General features: G+C 34.0%; 3 protein-coding genes and 1 long non-coding RNA gene across 8 annotated transcripts in view; 2 read left to right on the top strand and 2 right to left on the bottom strand.

The window, feature by feature from the left end:
• LOC143913567 (uncharacterized) overlaps window positions 1-19,010 on the top strand; it is a 781,442-nt gene that overhangs the window by 142,982 nt on the left and 619,450 nt on the right. The window lies entirely within an intron of this gene.
• Window positions 1-19,010, top strand: part of LOC143913589 (uncharacterized) — a 459,558-nt gene that overhangs the window by 23,324 nt on the left and 417,224 nt on the right. The gene's annotated exons all lie outside the window — the stretch shown is intronic.
• On the bottom strand, window positions 92-14,954 carry LOC143913562 (uncharacterized). 5 transcript variants are annotated; one of them, XM_077433437.1, is made up of 9 exons: window positions 14,690-14,954; window positions 14,446-14,615; window positions 14,133-14,251; window positions 1,748-1,794; window positions 1,640-1,672; window positions 1,503-1,556; window positions 1,359-1,412; window positions 1,258-1,290; window positions 92-1,170 (listed from the first exon to the last, which is right to left on the bottom strand). In XM_077433437.1, exons 3-9 carry the CDS (start codon window positions 14,145-14,147, stop codon window positions 1,119-1,121), a joined length of 288 nt encoding a protein of 95 aa, XP_077289563.1. In that variant the 5' UTR covers window positions 14,148-14,251; window positions 14,446-14,615; window positions 14,690-14,954; the 3' UTR covers window positions 92-1,118. The 5 variants fall into 5 exon arrangements, with proteins under 5 accessions (XP_077289563.1, XP_077289564.1, XP_077289562.1 ...); XM_077433438.1 differs by lacking the exons at window positions 14,446-14,615; window positions 14,690-14,954 and having other exon boundaries at window positions 1,748-1,798; window positions 14,133-14,198; XM_077433436.1 differs by lacking the exons at window positions 14,133-14,251; window positions 14,446-14,615; window positions 14,690-14,954 and having other exon boundaries at window positions 1,748-2,430.
• LOC143913700 (uncharacterized) lies at window positions 2,428-5,430 on the bottom strand. Its single transcript, XM_077433663.1, has one exon. The coding sequence runs from the start codon at window positions 5,428-5,430 to the stop codon at window positions 3,619-3,621; it is 1,812 nt and encodes a 603-aa protein (XP_077289789.1). The 3' UTR covers window positions 2,428-3,618.

Genomic DNA, 19,010 nt, shown 5'->3' with positions numbered 1-19,010 from the left:
ATTGTTAACAAGAAATAATAATTATAATATATTATTAACTATTTTATTTTTAAGGTAAATAAAATAAGGTTAAAATAAACAAAGTAACGTTAAGTTAGTTATTTATTTATTTATTCATAATCATTGAAAAGATTGAATTTATTTTTATTCCCTCTCAATTTTGTAATAAATGTTATCTTTAAATAAACAAAAATATTTAATAGTGATGGCTAAAATTAATAATTTGAACAAAGATGTTGTGTCTGGATTGGAATTTGGATTTTGATTTATGAAATTTTGTAAAAACGATATTCACATATTTTACAGGAATAAAAACAGTTTTTCGAGTTTTTTGAAACGAACTTACAGTTAAAGGGTTAGCGCTTGATTATTTATGCGGATGTGGCATTATACTACAGAAAAACATGTTTTTACAATAATAATGAAAAACCGCATGGAAATAACCACTCATCCGATTTTAAAATAATCGTCTTCTCACAGATAAAACACATTTTGAAATTTAAAATAAGATCATCGATAATAGAATTCAACAAACTACTCAAATCCGCCATGCATACATATTTTGCACTCAAAAGGAATAAAATCTTAAGTAAGCAATTAATAAGAATTGATAAATAACCGAAAAATGTATTTTCTTCAAGGTATGTAATTTCAATGATAGTGGAAAAACCGCACAAAAAAACAACTGACTATTGAAAATAGAAGAAGGATTGTTGACACTGGTTTTAACTCTTATCTATAATATTATCTTATACTAAATGAATTGCTCCAATGCTAACTCGTTTCATTTTCGTTTATAAACACGAAAATTTGAATTCGAGAATTGAAATAATGTGTATTAAATTTTAGGTCTTCTCTTAAGTTTTTGGATTCAATTGTCTCATAAGCCGCTCAACGGATTGGGATGAATCGTAAAAGTTATGATAGCCCTTTCAAAAACGTATAACTGACGCTAACATATCTGGCAGTTATTATATATATATTTAATACACATTATATATACAATAACTGCCTGTATATAATGCCTAACTATATATTTAAATGAAAGGAACAGGAATTAAACCTGCAAAGATAAAACGTTTATCGACTTGGAAACAATCCAATTTGAATTTGTTAGATCAGCATACGATGAAATCCATTTGTCCATTTGTCCAGCTATCCGAGCTGAAACTGAAATTACAGCAATTATTCGCATATCCGAGAATTGATAATATTATGGGAATAATATACATGTGTATGTTAATCGGTGTGACTTACTCAGTTATTGAGGACGCAGCCTCTCCATTGAACCTGAAAGTAAAGTGGTTGTAATTGTAATTGTCTACCATGGATATATAATATTAGCAGTTACTACTTACATTTCAGATAGCATGGCCCAGCCCCGATTTTTGTTTTCAGAACCGCTATCAGAGCTGAAATTTAAAATAATTCGATTAATAACAATATATGTGATTTACTATAAATAATCATATGTATAATAGATATAAGCAGTTACAGCTTACGTTCCGTATAATGTGATCGAGCTTCCACTTTTTGTTTCGGAATCACAATCTGAGCTGAAATTTATAAGCGATTGAGATTATTAATATATATATTCAAGAATTGATAATAATACAGAAACAATATAAAAATGAGTTACTCGTTTGACGACGTTGGTGTCTCGGTGATGGACCTGAAAGAAAAGTGATTGTAATGATGAATATTGTCAATCATTGCTAAATAATCATACTCGTACATTGAAACTTACATTTCCGATGGCGATGCCGAGCTTCGACTCTTCATTTCCACACCGAGCTGACTTTCCGACATGAAATTTAAAAGCATGTGCGATTATTTACATATCCGAAAATAGCAAATTACTAATAAATATATAACAAAAGTAACAACTATAATTGTAACTACAAAATAACATAATATAATTAACAAAAAAAAAAACTATAATTAGTAACTATAACATAAAATTATAATGCCAAACATTGCATTTATTAATAACACCCTTCAAGAAAGCACCAATGTTATCAGCACTTCTAATGCTCTCAGGAAAGGCATAGATTTGAACACCTCTGTGAAAGACACCTGCAGTTCTTGCTTTTTTTACTCTGCCTATAATTAATTTATTCCTATTTCTAGTTTTATAATTATGTAAATCCCTATTCCTATGTAATTATTAAAATATTTGGGTAATAGATTCTTATCTAGCTTACTATATACAAATTTTAAAGTGATTAATTTAAGACTTTCTAATATCCAACCATTTCAATACATCTAACATACTTCTAACATTCAAAATTGCAAGCATTGCTCTATTCTGCAGTTTATCAATACACAATCCACTAAATAGATTGAGCACTGTGGCGCAATATACAGTATGAGGCTGTACAATACAATTATATATTTATATTTTACTTATTTTTTTTATTTCGCCATTTCTATTTCCATTTCCACGGCCATCTTCAATTGCTCAAATTGATCTTTCAAACTCTTCCAACCGAAACATTGTCACTTAGACACTAACTCACTCCACTCGTAACGACCATTACCTTTCGACTTTTTTTACCTCTCCTCCGCTTAATTAATTCGCAAGTAGATCTAGAGTCAGTGGTGTCACCCTAATCATTAGAAATTACCAAAACGGAAATGAGACATTTACCATAAAGAACAAATAAGTTTTGTTTTATTTGACATTATATTTGACTTTCAATCTTAAGGGATCTAGATTCTAGAACCATAATATTGTCTCATCTATGCGATATTATTATTTACATACCTCCTTTACGTTTCACTTACGATTATTTTTCTGGTTTTAATTTTGGGTTTTTTGATGTGAAATATTAAAAACTTTATTTTCAATACTGACTCTTTAAGGATACGTTACACTTCAATTTAGAAAATGTTGACATATGTAGTATCATAAACTTTTAATTCAATAGTTTTCATTTGGAAATTGAATATTTGTTATTTAAAACTGGGTTTTAAAAGGTCATAAGAAATTATTTAATTCTGGGTTGTAAAGGGCTATAACAACCAATTTTTATTAGGATATATAAAACCATGATAAGAAAAAAACTTGAAAACTACCTGTTTATAAAACCAAATATTTTTTTAAGTTTTCTTAAATAAACATTAAGAATGTTGGAGTTATAAAAATTAATTTTATTAGAAAAAATACAAAAATAATTAAATAAAAATACCAACAACTTGAAAATTATTTTTATCACATATAAAAATATTGTAACGTAGAGATTGGGTGAATGGCGCTAGTGGACCGATGTTTTACCAGCGCTGATCACCTGATTCCGCGTTCCCGCCAAAAAAGGACTTCGGCGAATAGAGGAGCGGTGTTCAACGGCCAATGGGGTTTCGCGAACCATCGATCAATAATCTCCCTGTACGGAGAGTGCCCATTGGGTATAAATATTAGGCGCTTTTGTACTGTGGGTCATTCGAAGATAGCGGGCCGATGGGTGCAGACGAATGAAGAACCTTTACTACACTAGATGCGTCTTTCTCTCCGATCCTGGAAACCCCTTTTCACGTCCACGCAACAATATGTATAGTACTACATATGTATACATGTAATTAAAACGACGTAAGTAAAAGCTCTTGAAGATATAAAACTTATAATATTAGAATAGCTTTCTTGGCTCTAATGGGACGACCTCTCTTACGTTTCTGTCCAAGCGGTAAATTACTTTTAGCTTCATTTGGCACTTTCTCTTTCCCCAAACGTATGAAAATGCCCAAACTGTGTACACAAACATTTTTTTTTGCAAAATCAGGACACAAGCATGTGGAAGTAGAATCGTTGCTATCAGATGCAACAGTCACCTTCCACATACGGTCACTGTACTCAGTTTTGTATTCATCAAAAGTAGTCCATGTGCGATACAAATCAACCATCTTTGCTGTTATTTTCTGTTTTTCATGTGATGATGAAAAATAAAAAATTGTTTTGTTGTCTTTTTTGTCCTCTAAAAGTTTGACTTCCAATTTTGCCCACTGATAAGCTTCTGTCCAAATCTTTGTAGAGTACTGGGGTTTCATGCTAAATGGTTTAAAATTAGAGTTTTTTGGATCACGTTCATTTGACCATCTTTTTACAATTAAATTTTCTAAAACTTCTAGAAACTGACCGACAGGAAGGCGTTCACGAATCGTATGTTCTTTTTTTATTACTGCATTCGTTGACTGTAATCCATTATTGGTAATGGGAAAGTGATTCCTAGCACCCACATACCAATAACGATTACTTTCAAGCCACACTGATTTAAAATATTCTATGAATGTTGTGATTTCTACGTCTTTTTTGTCATTCCATTTTTTCAAAAATAATTCTGTAACTATATTAAAGGTTTCATCATTAGGGCATAAATGAAGACATTCAATGTCACTTCTTATTTCGTCTTTATCTTTCATTCCACGCAGCTCACTGTCGATGTTTTTGGCGACATGGAAATAGCACATTAGTCTCCGGAAGGAAAGTCCAAAAACAGCTTTGAATCCGTCAGTAATTGCACTGCTGGCATCAGCCAGTAAGATTTTTGGATTGCACTCTGTGTTATATATTTTAAAATATGATTCTTTTATAGAACTAAAAATGAATGCAAAATCAGACTCAGTTTCATTACTGCATACGGCTATAGCATACGGATGGAATACTTGGTTCATGTCTGACGAGCCAACAATTAGAACGGGATACCCCTGCCAAGTCAATTTAAACGTCGCATCCATTTGAAACCCCTCATTTTTATTTACAAGTTGAAGTAATCGCTTAGTCGATATAACAAATTTTAAATCTTGTCTTTCATCGTCCAAGTCATCGACTACGAGATTAATACCCAGCACAAAGGGTTTATCGTCTTCAACTGGAACCCCCATTCTGGCATTACACCAATTAAATACATCAGTAACAGATATAGTTGGTGTTTCCAGCTTTTCATGGCGTAGTTTTGCCAGAAAATTGTACAGTTTTGTTTTGTCTGGCTCTGGCAACCCACGATCTTGGAATGAAGCTATTATTGCATTCGGTTTTTTGATTCCATCGTCGAACATCTGACACACTATTTTTCTTGCCGACATAGATAGGCCTCGATTCGTATCTGCATGGTTACTGTGTTCATTCTTTGTTTCATATAATGAAACGACGGAACTTTCTGCGTGGTAGAACAAATAAATTCCCGCAGGGCATTCACTTCTCCTATACTGACCAGCTGAACATCGATATGTGATTTTATTTCCAGTTGAAGTTTTGTAGGTTGTCGTTTTCTTCCACGTTTTCAAATTATTGACATAGTTTTCTGCCAATTCTGCTGTGTTGAATTGCTTCGTTCTAATCCAACTTCGTTTCACCTGTGCCTTGCGTCTGTTGGGAAATGTTCCCTCTTCACTCTCTGAATCATAATAATTGGTTAATTTAAGTAGATTGTTCATCTTCTAATTTCTATCATAGATACAACATGAATTAATCAACAAATCTGTAATATATACATAGTATAAGTGGTAAACGGATTGTTCCGCAAAAAGCGATCTCGCGCAAGTCACTAAAATCTCGATCACGGATCATCTGGCACTCGAGTTCTCGTTGGTACTGTTGCGTAAGGGTGGGTGGAGGATCCAAGTAAAAGCCAACAGTCGTTTCACAGCATTTATTGATGATTCAGGAGATACACGTACTGTCACTGCTCCGTCCAGAGTGACATGATATCGCCTACGTACCGCCTTATAAGGGGTAGATCTCTCAGGACGTCTAATCTGTTTACCTACAGTATAGTCACGTATTCGGATATGTATTCCCACGGTATGAGAAGTGCAATCATTGTTTAGCTTTCATGCACTTAGCTTGTCGCTAATCCCTAAAACCACTTACACCGGTCTCACGGTCTCTCAGGACGTCTAATCTGTTTACCTACTGTATAGTCACGTATTCGGATATGTATTCCCACGGTATGAGAAGTGCAATCATTGTTTCATGCACTTAGCTTGTCGCTAATCCTTAAAACCCACTTATACCAGTCGCACGGTATGCATTTAGTTAATCCGTTAACAGATATCCGTTACAGATAGTCTCTGGGATTCTATTCGCTTAATCCGCGGCGTACGTTACAGTACAATATTTCGCGTGGATACCTTTCGATTGATGGAGTTTTTGGGTGCCAGATGTTCTGTGATCGAGATTTTAGATACTTTCGCGAGATCACTTTTTGTGGAATAATCACCGAACCGGTATAAATATATGAATACCGGAAATAAAAAAGGATCTAAGATCTTTGGTTTTTGTCAATGCATTGTAAAACAATTGTATGAGCAATACAAACTTGCTTTTGATATATGTATTTATATAATTGATTAACGATTTTGGGGACTTGGACCATAAAAAGATTGTCGTTGGCATATAAGAAGAACGTATTTCTAGCCAAAAACCGATTTTGAATTTTTTGGCACTTGGGTCCTTTTTTATTTCTGGTATTCATATGTATGTATAAGCAGGATTTACTTTAGAATGAATACTTATATGGCTCAAAAAGGCATGATTCAAAATAAATATTACATTTATGTGGCTTGTCTCAAGTGTGAGACTTCAAATGCCTTGAAAGTGAAAAACGAAAAGTGAATGATTTTTAACAAACGTCACATTTGTGTGGACACACACCACTATGAATATCCATGTTTGTTTAATTTGAGATCGTAGTGTTTTATTTTTGTATTTGTTTTATATTTATGTAATTTTTTCTCATTGTATTACTTTTTTACTTTTTTGTTTTGCCATAGTGACGACTTGGAACTACTCTGTTAAGTCAATATGGCAAAATTGTAATAAATAAATGAATAAAATGTGTACCAGTGGTGGCTCGTCCATATGGGCTGCGGGCTGAAGGTCTCCCAGTATATTAGCGGAGAAGTACCATGATAGGGCTATGTTTATAAGACTCGTAAATACCGTTTAATCAATCGAAAATTTAAAAATATATTAATAAAACATAAAAAGAACCTTTAGGGAGGGAAATTGATAAAAAAAAAAACATTATAAATTGTTCTTGCGGTTTCGTATGCATAGGATTTTAAAAAACATTAAACATTGAAATTATATGTGAAAAATTTTGTTTCTGTTTATGTGTTTGTTTCTTTTACAATGTCATGTTTTCGTTCTATCTAATTTATATTTATCGGTAACAATTTAAAACAATATAATTATAATATAAACTTTTATTAAACATTGAACATACATACTATTTATTGAAATGAAAAAAAGAACAAAATTTTACATAACTTTTTATTGTTTCAACATCTGAAAGAATAGAAAGATCAGAGAACAGAATAAATCAAAGAAGTTCAGGTTTCAAAGCAATTCTTACAATACTTTAGTTTGCCCATTATTCCACATTCATTGTGCGCCCACGATGAGCAGATTTTGGATACTATCCACTCCACATGGATTATTTTTTAGTCCTTTTTTTGCATACATAACAAACACTCGTGTTCTTATTCGACTTATCCTGCGGCCGTGTTTCACGATACTAAACCTTCGGAATGATCTTGTAACTCGCCTTATTTATTTTGGGTTTTTAGATTTGTTGCCAGTTCATCCTTTTCTGGAGCTTCTGTTATAGCGAATGACTTTCTTTTTGTGTTTGGTTACTGTATTTTTTCGAGGACCGTCATTGGGAAATGGTCAAATGACATTTGGTGATACTATTCCAAGTTCAAGGCGATTATTTTCAAGTCGAAGATTAGGTTCACTGTCAGGAATAAGCCGATTAGTAACGAGTGAAGACAAAACATCGTCCTGTGTAAATATGTTTTTATTAAATGGATATATTCCCGTTTTTTCGAAACCTTTTGTTATGTTGGATAGTGAAAAAGAGCTGGTGAAAGCTACATTGACAATTTGGGCAATGTCGTAAATTGATATGGATTTTCCTGGATTTGATATTGACCAATCGTTCATAGCTCGTCGATAACGCATTTTGAAAGGTCCATAAACTGCAACATCGAGTGGCTGCATTCGACGGCTGCAATGTGGAGGTAGTGTCAAAATTATTAAATTATTTTGACTAGCGAAAGTAACAACGTTTATGTTCACGTGTGTGTTGTGGTTCTTCATGAGTATGAGGATAGGCGATTCTGCAGTCGGCTTTGTGTGCTTAACAAAATGGCCGAGAGATTGAATAAAATGTTCTTCTGTCATCCGCCCACTTGGATGAGCCATGGCCAAACTTCCAGCTGGTGCTCCAGTTAACATGAACTCTTGGAAGTGCACTCTAGGGAAAATAAATACAGGAGGAACTGTATTTCCACAAGCATTTATAAATGCAAGAAAAGTGACTAAAACACCCTTTTCAGCAGAGCTTACATGCTTGCATGCACGTTCAGCGATTACTTTTGGTGGTTCGTAACAGTCGAGCAGCCAGTTTCGTACAAGTTCCAAAAACATCCGTATTTGTTTTATTAAAAATTGTACCCCTAGTTAGTGATGTAGGTTGTGGTTGCCGAAGGGTTAATCCACCATTCCTTTTTAAAAAGTCACTTAGCCAATGCACACCAGCTTTCTTATTCCTGTGCCAATCAGATGGAGTTGAAATGTTATTTATATTGGAAAACTGATGTGCCAGCTCTCTAGTTTGCACTGTGGTCAATCCGCAGCACATTTTTGACGCCTTCTTTAAATACGATGAGAGAATCTGTTCTTGTTCAGGAGAAAACACTTTGCGATTGCCAATTTTTGGAGTATAGTGAAACTCTATATTGTTGCTTATCTTCTGCCGAGCCATTGAAACGTGTCTACCTAGAGCTGATCTAGCTATTCCGTAACTAGTAGCGACTGAGCGGATGCTTTGATTTTTTTCGAGGATTTCTTTAACAGCATTTTCAATGTCTGTAGGAGATTTTCTTATTCTTTTCGACATTTTGGATCTAAAATACATAATAGATATTACTAATAAAATAATTCAATTAAACGACTGAAAATTTTAAAAGAAATTATCATGCAAGTAATTTTCCATGAAAGGGCCGGCTCTTTCATGAAAACATTGAATGGCTCTTTCAAGGAAATAGTTCTTTTTGAGAAATAGCCTAAAAATAAAAAAAATCACACAGTTTAGAGAAAATAAACTTACAAAGCGTAATCCTTGATAACAGGTGAATTAATTGACGTTCTCAAACGGTACGTGACGATTGGGCGCCCAGGACGATTGGGCGATCAGTGTTACTCGCCACTGCGACAATTGGACGACGAGACTGGCGGACTCTGCGTCAATTGGGCCCTGCGTCAATTGGGCGCCCATCGCACTGGGCGATCATCGACTGGCCGACGGCGACCGGGCGACCAGGGCGCGTGGGCGACCACCGACACGGCCCGCTGGTGAAGTGGTCGCCAAGCTTACGTAAACTCTGCGTTTTGCAAGGAACGACCGCGACCGTCTCCGTTATAGGAATTTCCGATGCACTGACAAATATTCTACCTACATACATATGCTTTATACCGCTTTATTTTTCGTTTCAGTTTTACCAATTTTTCGTAACAACACGAATCATACTATTAATTTTTTTCGCTATATTATATTACATTTGCTGGAATTTTATATTAAACGTACTTTTATAAATACATGTGTAGCACCTTTTCACAAAAAATAATTGTAAGATGACAAATCATATGTACCTACATATTCTCCAAAATAATATAAAAGAAAAATGATCGATTGAATCTTTCGCGCAGTGCTTTTAGTTTTTTTTCAAATGGACACACTTTTTTTTCTTTTAAATGTTATATTTCAGTTTTATCAATTGGATAAATTCACACTCTTTTTTTTTACTATGAGTGGCAGTTTTATTGCCTAAAGATAAATAATACCGCGTCTCATAGGCTAGGCTAGAGATGCTCTGCAAGTCATTTTGATAAAAGAGTTCTCAAAATGACTTTTGACAACTGTTTCTCGAACTACTTTTTTTCTTGATTGTTTTACATGACATGTTATACATACATACATATGTAAGGTTTTTCAACGGGTTTTTGCGGTATCATAAATTCATGGCCCTCAAATTTGGTTTAAAATAATGCAATGACGTAAATGATTTTATACCCTTTATCCTTTTATTAAATTCAAATTATTCTGAAATGGTTTTCATCGTTTTTTCAAAACCTCTCCGATAAAATAAACGTTTTTTATTCCAAAAAAATGGCAAAGTTTCAAAGCGATCGGAAACGTTTTAGGAGGTTTGTCCAAAACTAAGATAAACCTTGTAATTTTCAAATGTTATAATTAGCATGGAAATAATTTTTTCAATGTATGTATGTGTGTGTTGTATGAATGTACATACATATGTACATATGTTATTTTGAAAATTTTCAATTTAATATTTATTTTCATTATTCATCAATGAAAAGTAAATCAAAAAACTTTATTAATACTATGATTTGATGAATATACTAAATACTGGCGATTCTAGAATTGATTTAATGTTGAGAGTTACAAATTTTACACGTTTTGGATTTTCGTAAGATTAAAAATAAGCACCAATCACACGGTTGATCCCATAATTGTTATTTTGTTTTTTTTTTTCTTTTTTGTGTTATATTTTTTGACCATTGTGGCGCTTTAGGAATTCCTGTTATGCCACAATGGTCTGTTTAAAATAAATAAATAAATAAATATTTTTTAAGATCATCGAAAGCCGATGCAATTCGCGCTATTATATAAGTATTTATATTTTTATTTTTGAACATTTAATTTGTACGAATATTTTTTACGTAAATTTGTACGAATATCGACACAAATTAAAAATCATGCGATATTTCTTCTATTTGAATTTCATCATTGAATATCAAAGAAAAATACTACATATAGATATATATACAAAACGTGTTATTGTCTAGCATTCAGGAGTTTTTTATAACTTTCTATTGTAGGAGATATTTCGAGTCTTAAATGGTCAGTCTATTGTTCCGAAAACCGAGCGAGAATGAATCTGACCCAGGTACCTACCCTTTTTTTTGTCGAAGGGATCCGTAACGGAATGCGAAAACAAATTATACAAAACTTAATCTATACTACGTACATACATAGATAAAGTAAATATAAATAAAATGTGCATGGTGACTTTGAACCGCATGATTTTTAATTTGTGTTGATATTCGTACAAATTTAATGTTCAAAAATAAAAATAAAAATACTTATATACAGTTTTTACAAGCCTATTTCACCCTTTTGCTAATGAAATTCACTTGACACAATGAAAATTGATTCAGATTAACAGAATGAAAATTGAAAAATTGAAAATAAAAAAATAAAAATAGTATTTGCACCTTCTAAATAAATATCTATGGTATGTACAAATATAAATATAAGTTTAAACTATAATACATAAAAAGCACATTTTGTTTAATTCGGTTTCTTTATTTTTTAATACGATTTTTGAAAAGGACGAATTTCATTTGCAAAAGGATTAATTTTCATTTGCAAAAGTACTAATTTCATTTGCAAAAGGATGAATTTCATTTGCAAAAAGGGTGAATTTCATTTGCAAAAGGGTGAAATAGGCTTGAAAAAATATTATTAAAGAAATTATATATTAGTTGAACAGATGAGCGCTGGATGACAGTTATACATAGATGTAAACATAATTCGTTATATATATATATATATATATATATATATATATATATATATATATATATATATATATATATATATATATATATATATATATATGTATGTATGTATGTTTCTAATTTACAAAAGCAATAGATATTTACCTACATAGTAATATATTAAATTATTGATAAACGAAATGAGCCTTAATTACTATAAATTACTATAAACTATCATATAAAATTTTAATATGACGAAAATGTCTATATTTTTAATTCTTACGGCTAATTTTTACTTTATCTATGTACGTAGTTTTTGATATATGTACATACATACATATGTACCTAAACGCATCATAACATTATGGACTCGTTATTAAATAATTATTTAAAAAGCATAATTTTCAACAATAACCATAGAACTAGAGGTTCTGATCGAGAAATCTTGTCTCGAGATTTCTCGAGAAATTTTGATTCTCGTTTCTCGAGAATATTTTATTGTAAAATTACGAGATTCTCATTTCTCGAGAATATTTTATTATGAAAATTCGAGATTCTCGTATCTCGATAAAATATGGGATCAACCGTGTGATTGGTGCTTATTTTTAATCTTACGAAAATCAAAAACTTGTAAAATTTGTAACTCTCAACATTAAATCAATTCTAGAATCGCCAGTATTTAGTATATTCATCAAATCATAATATTAATAAAGTTTTTTGATTTACTTTTCATTGATGAATAATGAAAATAAATATTAAATTGAAAATTTTCAAAATAACATATGTACATATGTATGTATGTACATGCATTCATACAACACATACATACATTGAAAAAATTATTTCCATGCTAATTATAACATTTGAAAATTACAAGGTTTATCTTAGTTTTGGACAAACCTCCTAAAACTTTTCCGATCGCTTTGAAACTTTGCCATTTTTTTTGGAATAAAAAACGTTTATTTTATCGGAGAGGTTTTGAAAAAACGATGAAAACCATTTCAGAATAATTTGAATTTAATAAAAGGATAAAGGGTATAAAATCATTTACGTCATTGCATAATTTTAAACCAAATTTGAGGGCCATGAATTTATGATACCGCAAAAACCCGTTGAAAAACCTTACATATGTATGTATAACATGTCATGTAAAACAATCAAGAAAAAAAGTAGTTCGAGAAACAGTTGTCAAAAGTCGTTTTGAGAACTCTTTTATCAAAATGACTTGCAGAGCATCTCTAGCCTAGCCTATGAGACGCGGTATTATTTATCTTTAGGCAATAAAACTGCCACTCATAGTAAAAAAAAAGAGTGTGAATTTATCCAATTGATAAAACTGAAATATAACATTTAAAAGAAAAAAAAGTGTGTCCATTTGAAAAAAAACTAAAAGCACTGCGCGAAAGATTCAATCGATCATTTTTCTTTTATATTATTTTGGAGAATATGTAGGTACATATGATTTGTCATCTTACAATTATTTTTTGTGAAAAGGTGCTACACATGTATTTATAAAAGTACGTTTAATATAAAATTCCAGCAAATGTAATATAATATAGCGAAAAAAATTAATAGTATGATTCGTGTTGTTACGAAAAATTGGTAAAACTGAAACGAAAAATAAAGCGGTATAAAGCATATGTATGTAGGTAGAATATTTGTCAGTGCATCGGAAATTCCTATAACGGAGACGGTCGCGGTCGTTCCTTGCAAAACGCAGAGTTTACGTAAGCTTGGCGACCACTTCACCAGCGGGCCGTGTCGGTGGTCGCCCACGCGCCCTGGTCGCCCGGTCGCCGTCGGCCAGTCGATGATCGCCCAGTGCGATGGGCGCCCAATTGACGCAGTGTCCGCCAGTCTCGTCGTCCAATTGTCGCAGTGGCGAGTAACACTGATCGCCCAATCGTCCTGGGCGCCCAATCGACCGTGTCCCTTCTCAAAGTAGCACACACTAAAAAAGGAATTACAGTTATTTGCTTCAGCAGAAAATAGAAATAAAAAACACTTTTGGTAACGGAAATAAACTTTCGCACATAAGTCCGAACACATTAGATCCTGAACTCTCAGATCAAGTGGAGAGTTTTGCAGTGTTGCCATTGTTAAAACATAATATTAATTTCTGTGACATTATTTAACATAGACTGGCAACCGCGAATGGCCCTTTCATGATACATCTCCCCTACGTTAAATAAAAATAAACTTTGGGCGTTTATTTACGTAAGATCAGTGCACGGGAAAATATGTCCGCGAAGAAGTAAATGTAAAAGAAGTAGAAAGACATAATAGTAAATGATTTTGAACGAATAGAGGTAGAGTTAAGAAAGCTAAAACTGCAGGAGGTGTTTTTCACAGAGGTGTTCAAATGTATAATGCCCTTCCTGAAAGCATTAGAAGTTCTAATAACATTGATGCTTTCTTGGAGGGTGTTAATGGATACCTTTGTGGAAGATGATTTATAATTTTTTGTTGTTATTTTGTGTTATATGTATTAGCAGTTTGCCATATAAATAAATAAATAAAATAAAAAATAAGAATGTTACATTAATACCATTTTTTGTATCATCAGATGATGTCTGTGTCATAAGGTTGAGTTTTCCAGTAAACGATTTGTCTTTACTCATTCAGATGACATTTTTAAAATCAGTGAGATTTAATAGTTACTACTACCTAAATATATTCTGCAAATTTATCTAATAAGCATGTATAGCAAAGGTTTGAATACATATGTATATACTAGCTCAGAGACAGAAAATATTGTAAACCACTGTTCTAAGGCACTCGAGTTCTGTTTACTTACCATGCCAAAGTTCGAGGAACTAGAAATGATTGGTGGCAAATTAGCGTCCGACTCATCTTCACACATGAAATCATCCAATAAAACTTCCTCCGGCTTGACTTTTAAATACTCGCCTGATCTCATCTTCGACACTTCGTCGCTTCGAAGACAAGCATTTCGAAGGCTTTTGAGCAATTCCAGATTGTCGACGCACGAGTGGCATATCATATCTGGCAGTTGGTCGTCTTTCGTAACCTGCAAATGAGGATGGAATTGATGATTACAAGGACCAACGCATCAACAATAGTAATGGTTTAAGTGTGACTGACCCACAGCTGACAGCAGGTCCAAATGCGTTGCACCAATCGCCGTGGATGAGGGTCGTCATAGATGGAGACGAAAGCCTCTGGTGGAGAAGTCTGCACTCCATCGCTATTTCGGCAGAAGTACGAACTTCTGGAGAGTGGAGAGTGAGAAGTGGATTTAGACGATTTAGATGTTTGGAGTTGAGGGTCTTTGATGTGCTCTTCTCTATAGCGGCTACGATTTACACCGAATCTGACGTTTCATTGACGTTTGGTGTCCAATTCCAAATGTCAAATGCTTGGAGTATTACCAGGATAGCTACCCAAAAACTACATACTACTATTTAAAAAAAATCTCATTGCGAAAATGTAAAATATTAGATTTTAAACAATAATTGAGCCAGTAAACGCTGAAAATAATGGAACCTAAAAATAATGCGTGGAAAATTTTGTAATATAAATGCTTTTTCTTTTAAACATAGTCCAATACAAGACGACTTTCCCCTACATTTATTTATTTAATAGCTGAACCCGACATGTGTGCAATGCCACAGTAAAGGTCTGTTCATACCTAGTCAGCACGTACCGACTTCAGCAGGTATCCGGTCGTACGAAAAGTATTCTTTGGTACATTTTGTATGGGTATATTTATACCAACCGTCACGTTTACGCCACGGCAGGCTTACAGCAGTACCCGACATTTCCCGTTCATACCTAACAGCAACATCCGTCAACGTATCGGATCCGTTTTTTTGGCCATCGTGGAAATATACACGCGAATTACGTGCCATGAGTCTGCCGTTTTGCTGTTTTGGACCAATTATCGATAGTGACAGTTGACAGCTGTTCAATCTTTCAACATGGTTTTGGCGCAAATATTTAAAAAAAATTTTAATATTTTACGGAAATATTTAAAAAAATTTTGTCCATCATCCACAAGCTCCTTATACAGTGTCCAAAACTCTCGTTCGGTTTTTCTATTTTTTAACATGGGATGCACATAAAAACGCCTCCGTGCTTTTTTATTGCCTTCCTGAGCTTCTTCTTCCAACAAAAACGCGATTATACATAATTTTTCGTTCGATAAATGCCGAAACATTTTTGCTGACTTGTATTCTGACGCGTAGCTTCGAATGCACGCGTATGCATTTGTGGCGGCTCGCTTATATGACATGGTCGAGTTTGGTTGCCTTCCTGCGAGTGGGGACCAACCCGGCTGGATTCGGAGAGCCGCTACTCACTCTGTCTTCAGCTGTCATATAATAAACACGTGCATTAACATGCCAGTCGTCTCATTCGTTCATCCTCCATACATTCATATTGTAAGTACTCAACAATACGACGTAAGCAATATTGCGCCGTGTCGTCATGGCCTGTAATGTATAAGTAAGCCGATTTTGCCTTGCACTCGGCCAAATTGCTGTAAGCGTGACGTGACCGCGACGTGTAGGTAGATATGAATAGAAATGTAATAAAATGACATATTTGAAACGGAGTCGTGCAGTGCTGAAGCCGTGCAGTGCTGTTAAGTATGGACAGACCTTAACGCGTGCAATTCCCGTTCAGAGAGATGTAATAAGAATAGAGGGGCCCTTACGAATAAATAATTGTTGTCAATTTTACGCGGTACGTCTCTATAAATACGCTACATCGCACAGAATACAATCGGATCAATTTACTTATAAAAAATTATCTCATGTTGTTTATTGTGTGTTTTTGAATGTATTGTGCAATTTTTACCGATGCACTCGCCCATCTTTAAATTTAATTTCGCCCGATATTTTAAATTTATCGCTACACGTTTTTGTTCAATAAACTAACTGATTTATATACTTCTTCTTCTTCTTGTTAATGCCTTGTCCGCATCCGGACGTTGGCGACCACCTCGTCGATTATTTGAATTTATCCGCATCGGTCTTCAGCGGCTCGGAATAGCTCTTCGGCGCTCATATCGGTCCACATGCGCATGTTTCGAAGCCAAGATAACTTTTTCCTGCCAATCCATTTTTTTCCTTCTATTTTCCCCATGGTTATCAAACGGAGAAATTCGTATTTTGGACCCCGTATCATGTGTCCGAGGTACTCCATCTTTCTCCGCTTGATGACAGAAACAAGTTCCCTGCCTCTCCCCATCGTGCCTTATATACTGTATATGAATGTAAAGTTTACTTAAAAATCCATCATTTTTCGTTCAAAATTATTTTCAAGTCTTAATATTTCATTTAATCTCAAAAATTTTCCAAAAAATTGAATCGCAAAATAATTTTAAATCGTATATCTTTCACTAAAATAAAACTTTGTAAATGAAATCCACTAAATAAAGTTGTGGCAGAAAAACTGCGTTTACCAACAAATGAGTGAAACGCTTTTACCGGGTTTTGGAACTAGACGACTCAATATGTACAGTCAAGGCCGATAAGAGGGAGGGGGAGGGTATGTAAATAACCTGGGCCCGGCTGTCGAAGGGGGCCCGAGGCCCCCGCAAATAATATGTACATTTTTAGCAAAAGTATAAAAGCAATATTTGGACTTTATACTCTTAGGGTTTTTTGAACACTAACCAAAATGTTATAACTGTTTTCGAGAAACGGATTTTACCTACTTATGGAGGAGAACGAGAACGAGAACGAAAACGTACAACGTGTGAGTAATATGACACATGTGAAAACCGCATAGTTTAGTACATTCTAAATGTAACGAATATTACATTTAGTAACATTCGTTACAAACTTGACGCATAAGCACGCTGACTAGATTTGAGGATGTTGCGGCTTGATGCTCCCGGGGCCTAGGCCCCAAAAGACAATTTTTGCCATGAAAATCTCAAATACGGAATATTTGGCACTCGAGTTCTTGTTAGTACGATAGTAATCGTTAGTGTGCTGGATTTTTCGACTGCCAGAAATTTTAGTGACTTTTGGACGAGCGTTTTGTGAGCAACAAAAAAAAAATTACCGGAGCGGAGACTAACCAATCTTTACTGACTTTGACCCACTGAATTCGAATATGATAATGAATTTTTGTTGGTTGGTGATCGTTTACGAAATATGAGCGTTTAAAAAAATGCGCGATTTTTACAGTTTTTTGGCTTTTGCGGTCTTTAACTCAAAATCTAGTATTGCTGTGCTCAAAGTGAGTATTGGAATCAATAGTCAGATGTTTTTCCTATTGATTGTGATATTTCCAGTGGCGGCTCGTGATAATTTTTAGTGGCGGGGCTGCACTAAAAAGATGTCTAAAAAATGTCACCATAATTATTCTATCATGTCATAACAGGACAAAATAAGCACAATTTTTGGCGTACGACCACTTACATATGGATTTAAGTATTATTAATAATTTTAAATAAAACATCCCGATTTTTTTTGACGTTTTCGGTATGCTTATCTATTTCCCGCCGACAAGCTTCCCAAAATCGTGAGATTACACAAATTTTTTAAGTGTTCGACACTTCCCTCGTGTTTTTAAATTTATCGTTTAAATGTTTTAAGTCAATAACTCCTGTTTTCGTCCAAAATGCTTCGCCTGGCGACTCGCCTCCAAACAAAAGACACGGATAACAAAATAACGCGTTTTTTTATGTACATCTCGTTAACCAATTTTATTTTTTATAAATGTCTGGATTAAATTTTCGCGAATAACTAAAAGATCTACTAGTTGCAGGCTGTGAAATAATTAAATTGGGCGTGAGGCAGCCTAATGCTTTTATAGCGACTTTTTCGGTAAGTTCTAGTCGCGAAAAGTGCAAATTTTGTAAATATTTTACTGAATTCTTTTGTTGTTCCATTTTTAAAAGAAAAAAAATCTTAATATATTTAAATAAAAATTACGAGAAAAAGTTAAACATATTTGAAAAAAGTTTGCTGTTATCAAAATGAAAACGACTCACCGAAGATTTGATGAGGGCTCGTACACAACCAATTAAGAGTAACGAAAACGAATAAAGCTGTGATCGTGCGATTCAACTAATCAAATGTAAGATCAAGCGCGCGAAATCTTAAACAAACTGACAGATGAATGTCGTTTAACAGGCGAAGGCTGCCGACTGTCCAGCCCAAAACGGCAGAGTGAGTGAAAGAGAAAGAGCTATCTGCAGTTGCAAATAGCTCTTTCTCTTTCTCGTTCCGAAACTCCGGGCTGCGCAGCGTTCAGCGCGGCGCTGTAACACTTTACAGCCAGTACAGCAACATTTTAATTCATCTGTCACCATACAAGTTAGTGGGGTCTTCAAAACGGTCAACATTACTTACAATATCACCCTTTTCGATATGGGTGATATTGTAAGTAATATTTACTCTGTCGAAGGCCCCAATAGTTCGTCCATCCAACTAATAAAAAAAATATC

The sequence above is a fragment of the Arctopsyche grandis genome, chromosome 6 (genome assembly GCF_051622035.1).
Source record: "Arctopsyche grandis isolate Sample6627 chromosome 6, ASM5162203v2, whole genome shotgun sequence".
NCBI lineage: Eukaryota > Metazoa > Arthropoda > Insecta > Trichoptera > Hydropsychidae > Arctopsyche > Arctopsyche grandis.
The sequence above is the reverse complement of the archived record's forward strand: the minus strand, read 5'-3'. Positions and strand labels throughout refer to the sequence as shown.

Coding starts and splice junctions, on each gene's coding strand:
- LOC143913700 (XM_077433663.1), bottom strand. CDS start 5,430: ATGAACAATCTACTTAAATTAACCAATTATTATGATTCAGAGAGTGAA.
- LOC143913562 (XM_077433435.1), bottom strand. CDS start 8,431: ATGTTTTTGGAACTTGTACGAAACTGGCTGCTCGACTGTTACGAACCA.